At 32.0% G+C, this 7,503-nt stretch overlaps 1 protein-coding gene across 1 annotated transcript; it reads right to left on the bottom strand.

The window, feature by feature from the left end:
* Window positions 1-1,358: 1,358 nt before the first annotated feature.
* Window positions 1,359-7,175, bottom strand: LOC142327976 (uncharacterized). Its single transcript, XM_075371399.1, has 5 exons — window positions 7,157-7,175; window positions 4,623-4,966; window positions 2,476-3,250; window positions 1,466-2,337; window positions 1,359-1,376 (listed from the first exon to the last, which is right to left on the bottom strand). The coding sequence occupies exons 1-5, from the start codon at window positions 7,173-7,175 to the stop codon at window positions 1,359-1,361; spliced, it is 2,028 nt and encodes a 675-aa protein (XP_075227514.1).
* Window positions 7,176-7,503: the final 328 nt, after the last annotated feature.

Genomic DNA, 7,503 nt, shown 5'->3' with positions numbered 1-7,503 from the left:
ATTTCGTTTTGGCAAAAGGAGCTCTCCACGTTGTGGGTTTTGTGAAAGCGACGACACAGCTGAGCATACAATTTTTGAATGCAACAAATAGACACTATCTAGGTTCCAAATGGAAATACAAAATCTTACACCCGAGGATCTAATCAGTTTCATATTGGGCTCTGGAAAAAACTGGAGTATATTTGAAAAGTTCTCTTTTTTAGTCTTAAAAGAGAAGGACGACATCGAAAGACGTATGGGGTACTAATAAACGATGGTAGTAATTGTAGTACAAAGATATTCATGTATATTGTCTCCTTATGAAAGTCATGACTGTGAGTAGGCGTTATGTGATCGGTTTATTGGGTAATATAAAAACCGAGACCCGGCCTCGCTGCGAGGGTCTGGGGCGGCATCGCCGTCCTGGTGCCTCATGGCGGGATTTCAGGCAGGCAAATTATCAAGACCGAGTCCCGGGACGGGGCTGGGAACGGCGAAGCCGGACCTGGTTTTCCTGTCTCGGGGATCAGAGGCAGGCAACAACAAAAGATACGACCGGGGAGGCTAACCTGCCGTGCCGGAAGTTTAGCCGGTGGACGGGAAGGCCTCCTTAGAGTAAATGGACACTTCCCCGGGTTGAGAATACTTAAATGGATAACCGACCAGGGGAAGAAGAGGTGTAAAAAAAAAAAATTGATTACAAATACCCCTGCGAGCAATAAATCGTCTTAAGGCAGCAGTGAAGGATTCAGTTTTTAAATCTGAAACAAGTTCTAAATGAATAGCCTTAGTAACTAAGCAAAAAGTGCAATATAGGCCTTTGAAAGAATTTTAGATTTCTGCCCGCCATGGCGAATCACAATAGGGCCACTATAGTCAATAGCGCAAGTAGAAAAGGCTCGCGAAGGCGTGATTCTAGAAGAGGGTAATTGACCAAGTTGCTGGTTATCAGCATTAAAACGAAAACATTTTAGGCATTTCCTAACTATAGAACGAATAGCTATTTTTGCATTCACAATCCAAAATCTTTGACGAAGAGAACTGCGAGTTAATTGGAGTCCAGCATGTAAAAGACGTAAATGTTCACTGTGGATGATTAACCTTGTTATGTTTGCATGAGGATGTAGTATTAATTGATGTTTTTTATCGAATGACAAATTAGAATGTTTCAGTCTACCTCCTACACGAAGTAAACCTTTATAGTCTAAAAATGGATCTAGCGAACTGAGTTTACTTTGTTTTGAAATGAAACATTGGTTTTGAAGATCATTAATTTCAGATTTAAAATATGCTGAGATTGATGAATGAAAAATTCAAGAGTGAATTCAAATTCATTTGAAGATAATGCATCAAATTTTCTATCGTTAGTAGACTTATGCTTAATATTTTGAATGAATCTAAAACAATAAGTAAAGACACGAATTAGTTTAGACAGCGATGAGTATTTCTCAGTATAATCAGTAATATTAGAGGTCAAAAGAGATACCTGAACAGTTTGACGTTTTTGAACAAGGCATTGAGGATCAACGTTTGTTTCAGTAGAATTAAAGTGGTGATTAGTTGGCCAACAGAAAGAATCTTGCAAAAGCCAAAGCCAGCTTGGACCATGCCACCATAATATAAAATTAATTAATTTTTCCGGAAGACAACCCCGAGAGAGTATATCGGCAGGATTCGAAGGTGATTCAATATGATGCCACTTCACATTAAAAGTCAACTGTTGAATTTCTGAAACTCGATTGGCTACAAACACTTTCCAATTGGTGGATTGACCATGAATCCAATGGAGTGCAATCATGGAATCAGAATATAAATGAATTTCATTGATTCTTTCATTTAAAGCTAATGTAACTTGATTAAGTAAACGTGATAAGAGCAAACAAGCACAGAGTTCAAGTCTTGGAAGAGTCATTTGTTTTAAAGGGGCAACTCGTGATTTGGAACACAATAAATTACATGAAACCTTATCATTACAGTAAGTAATTCTAACATATATACAACATCCGAAACCGTTAAGAGATGCATCTGGAAGTCCATGGAGTTGAAAGGATTTGATGCTACTATCAATGTTTAACTTTACACATCTGTCAACATTTATAGAACTAACTAAACTTAATTGATTATATACAATTTGCCACTGCGATAGTAAATTATTGGGTAAAGTATCATCCCAATTGCACTTGACTAGCCAAAGGCTTTGCATAAAATGTTTGCATAAAAATATAATGGGTCCAATAAGACCTGATGGATCACAGATACCAGAAATAATTGATAAAATATGTCTTTTAGTGAATATTTTAACTTCCCTTTGATTGACTTCATAAGTTAATTTATATAAGTAATTATTCCATAATATACCTAAAGTACGTATGTTTTCATTTTTATTTAATGATATAGGTGTATTTAATAATACAGTATCATCAGTGGAGAAAACAATATTTTGACAGTTGGAGAACCACTTATGAAGGAGAAAGCCATACTGTTTTAATAAGTTACATACATTAGTTTTTAACTGCTTAATTTCATGTACACTATCAGCTCCTGTAATAAGGTCATCAACATAATCATTTAATATGGCTCTGCAGGCATTAGGAATTTGAACTAAACAACGAGTAGCTAAAAATGAGGCACTAGTTGTACCTGTTCTTAAGGCATAATGCTTTAAGTCTTGTTCAGGGTTTTCGCGCCACAGTATTCTTTGTAAATTACTGTCCTTTTGAGTAACTAGAATCTGTCTGTACATTTTTGTGATATCAGATGTGATAACATAATTATGGACTCTAAATCTTAAAATTATTGAAAATAAGTCTTGTTGGACCGTAGGTCCTATCATTAGTGTATCATTTAGAGATAGACCATTACTGGATTTGGCTGAGCCGTCAAACACAACTCTTAGTTTGGTTGTTAAGCTTGTTTCCTTGAAAACAGCGTGATGAGGTAGATAGAAAACTTCTGAGTCAGGTATCAATAAATCCTTTGAATTAAGTTCAGACATATGACCTAGGTCTATATATTCATTAATAAAATTAGAGTATCCCTTCTTAAAACTAGGGTCTTGAATAAGCTTACATTCTAAAGACAAAAATCTATTTTTGGCGTTATTAAGAGAATCACCAAGTTTGATGTTATCTGATTTACGAGGTAACGTAACTATAAATCTACCATCCTTATTTCTAATTGTATTTTCTATGAAATTCCTTTCACATATTGAGTTATCATGAGAGGTTTGTTTGACTAAAATAGGTTCTTCTATCTCCCAGAATTTTTCTATCTGTGATGAAAGAAGTTTATTGTCATTACGAATGAAAAAGGAAGAAACGGAATTGGTGCATGTAACATTTAAAGGAAGGTTTCCAGCTAATATATATCCTAGTCTTGTTTCTTGTATCAAGGGAAAATGCTGGTTACGTACAAATTTATTCGGCAGAATAAGGTTTAGGAAGTACTGTGCACCTAAAAGGACATCAATATTTGAAGAATGTTAAAGTTTGGGTCCGCAAGAAATAAGTTTTCAGGTAAATTAAGATGAGATGAATAAAATGATTCAGCAGGAAGATTGCCAGTTAGGTTTGGTAATACAGCACAAACAATGTCTTATGTAAAGTTTTCATAGCGAGAGTATAGTTTAACTGTGACACTGTCATTTGATTGACATAATGAGTTATTAATTCCAGAAATTGGAAGATTATTTTTTGTTAAGGTTAGCCCAAGTTTACGAGCAAATTCCGTTGTGCAAAAATTGGCTTGACTGCCAGAATCAAGCAACACTCTACATGTCTGATAATTTCCATGTTTGTCCACAGTATTGCACACAGCAGTAGACAATAAAACATTTTTGTTTGTTTGTAATTTTAATACACGATAAGTATTATTTTCAGGCTTAGAGCTAGATTTATTAATTTCCTCTGTATGGATTAAGGAATGATGCCTTTTGGAACATGTTTTACATACATGCTTATTCATACAATTATTTACAGAGTGACCTGTTCGAAAACAATTAAAGCAACACTTATTCTAGACTAAAAATTCCTTGCGTTCATCTACTGTTAAATTAAGAAATTTTTTACATGTATATAAATAATGATCGATTTTACACATAGTACATTGAATAATTTTTGAATTTGCATGGTAACTAACTAAATTTCTTCTGTAAATTTTATTTGTATTGTTATATTTCCCTTAACCTTTAAAGGGTTTGTTAAATACTTGTTTGTTAAAAGAGTGAGTGTTATTTGATTGCGAATTATACTCAAGTTTAGATGCAACATTTTAAAGTATTTGTCTTCTATTATTAAGAAACTCAACAAAGTATTTGAAATTTTTTCAAAATAAGGAAAGTTTTCATTAGAAAGTCTTTCCTTCCAATTTTTGTCTAATTTTGATGCTAGTAATTACATAACAATGAGCTCATAAGGATTTACAGGTAAATTCATTGCCTCCAATGAACTTATACAAGAATTAATTTTATTAATAAAATGATCTAAATTATCTGCAGATTCCTTTTCAATGAAACCAATTTTTAAAATATTTTCAATAAGATGAACAGAGATTATGTATTTATTTTCATATCTTTTTTTAAGGAGATTTAAGGCGATTGAATAATTTTCCTTTGTAATTGGTAAGTCTTTGATGATATTAAGGGCCTCATCCCTTAAAGATGACTTTAAGTAGTATAATTTTTGAATATCAGAAAGGTCATTTCTAGAATGAATTAAGTCATTAAATGTATTAAAGTAATGCTGCCATTCAAGTAAATTTTCACTAAAACATGGCAATTTAATTGGCTGTAAAAACTGCATTTGATTATTAATTGGTTTCATATCGGTACGATCTGATTTATCAGGAGGTTTTATAGACATTTTATCTAACAAAGATTTTAATTTACATTCTGTGTTACATAGATTATCTTCAGTTTGTATTCTGTCGTCAGTATCCTCATCAATAGCTTCCAACTGAGACTGAATGTCATCATATTTAACTTGTAATTCTAACAAATTTCTTAATTTTATTTGTAAAGAATATATTTCATTTTTTGTGGGGTTAAAATTATCAGCAAAGGTATTGATTCGTGTGATTGATGCCTTCATTATACCATGTTTTTTAAAAAGTTCCTTGCTATTAGTCTGCAAAGTCTTACTGTTGAGTCCCTCCTGGTCAGTCATTTTGAATTTAATTATATTAACGTAAACATTAATAATAAGAAATTAGACATAATAATAAGAATAGTAAAATTAATTAATAAGATGAACAATGGGTTACGCATTAAGTCCATTTTGAAACTTACAATTTAAAATTAAATAAGTCGTATTGAATACGTTGCTGAAGTTCAATATCCGGATTGGGGCACCAATAAATATGTTGATTATTTGAAGTATGAATGATTATAGACGAATATGTATTAAGTTTATGCATTATTTATTGATTGAATTACATTTTGTAAAGAAAATTTTTGATTAAATTCTGGTAATCTTATTTGTCGTAATTGCATTTTAGTTTAATAATAACACATTGAATATATTGAGTAGTATTAATGTAATAAATGAATTGAATAGATGAATACATTGTGTATAACCGTACTGTTACATATCATCATGTCTTGTGTGTTTACAATTGAGTCAGCTGAGTGGCGAGAAAAAGAATTACGTCAATTACTGTCATTACAATATTTTTAAATAAAAACAAAATATGACATTAAAACTTACATTAGGTTAATTGTAAATTCTGTGGAAAGCATAGCGACATTAAAACACCTTAGGAGATGAGTTGCAACCTACCAGATGGTGTAATGGTTAAACTCATCATCGCAGATCAGCTGATTTTGAAGTCGAGAGTTCTAAGGTTCAAATCCTAGTAAAGGTAGTAACTTTTATTTGGATTTGAATACTAGATCATGGATACTGGTGTTCTTTGGTGGTTGGGTTTCAATTAACCACAAATCTTAGGAATGTAGACTCCAAAGACTACACTTCATTTACATTTATACATACCATCCTCACTCATCCTCTGAAGTAATACCTTATGATGGTTAAACAGAAAAAAGGAGATCAGTTACATTCAACAGTCCATGGAGGTGATAATTTGCAACACAATAATACTCAGCCGCACACATTGCATGTATCTGCCGAGGCTCTTGTGAAGTTAAAATTTGAACCTATTCTACACTCTCAGTATTCACTAGATTTGGCGCCCTGTGATTTTCACTTCTTTCTGCAAATAAAGAGGACACAGTGAACTTATGAATCAAGGAATGATTGATCACTAGCATTCTTCATTGTCGGAATGAGAAAACTAGTTCATCACTGGGTGAAATATGTAGCGAAAAATGGTTACTATGTGAAAGAATGTAAGGGTTTTTGTAGCAAATAAAATTTAGTTTTATGCCGTATTTGTTTTTTGAATATCTCTTTTTATTTGCTAGTAATGAGTGACTGCATTATATTTTAGCCACATCTCTTTTAATGGTCAACTGATTTCATAAAAATTGAATGTTTTCATCAGAACTATACATGTCAAAATATGATTTTAGGTAATTATTTACTATTACAGACTCATCTCAGATTTTTATGAAATTTGAACTGTACTTTATTTAGGAGCTAAGTTATTCATTACAATTGAATTTTTTTGTTTGAAAAAAAAATTCAGTTGTTTGAATAAACAATTTGTTTATTTTGTTTGAAATATCTTTCACCTAGGTACAATCCTTGTTAAGTTAAACAGTACCCTCAACAAAAATTTTATAATTCAACACGCATGAGTGTAAAATAAATGTGATATATATTATTTATAAATATCTTTGTTTAAGTGAAACTTGAGTTTAGTTAGATGTAGATTAGGTAACTAACAATTCCGTGTACTGAACTTAATATATCAGCATAACCTAATGCTTACTTTGCTTGCTAACCTCGTCTAATTACCCTTATATATTTAATTGACCGATTGTTCGGCAGAGTCCATAATTATGTGCACTAACCAATTTGGTCAGAAAATAATGTATTTTACACCTGTATTGTGCTGAATTACAAAATTTTTGCCAACTACTGTGTAACTTACAAAGGACATAACTCTGGTGAAAGGCATGTCCGATGAAAAGTTTCAATATTAATGAATAATTTAGTTGCAAATTAAGGTAATTCCAAATTTCATCAAAAGTGGAGTCGAGTCTCTAATTATAAATTACCTGGTTTTATTTTAACCATTAGTGAATTAAATAGCAAGGTAAGTGAATTTTGCTTTCAGACTAGAAAATAAGAATAGTTGAAGTTAGTATGGGTGGTATCAGGTTTATTATAACCTGCTGTAAACAGTGCTTATTCCTTGGATGAGTCCTACAAAGTGCAGTACTGCATGAAAAAATAGATGGTAGCACATTAAAAAATGTATAAATACAATTCAGAATTAAAAAAATCCTTAAATTCAGAATTAAAAAACTGTTGAAAAAAGTGATTTACTCATCACAGCAGAGCACAATATGTTGTAACAGTTGCAGTGAAAAGTTAAACAGTTAGTCAAAATTGAGTTTATTGT

The sequence above is a fragment of the Lycorma delicatula genome, chromosome 7 (assembly GCF_047948215.1).
Source record: "Lycorma delicatula isolate Av1 chromosome 7, ASM4794821v1, whole genome shotgun sequence".
Lineage (NCBI taxonomy): Eukaryota > Metazoa > Arthropoda > Insecta > Hemiptera > Fulgoridae > Lycorma > Lycorma delicatula.
The sequence above is the reverse complement of the archived record's forward strand: the minus strand, read 5'-3'. Positions and strand labels throughout refer to the sequence as shown.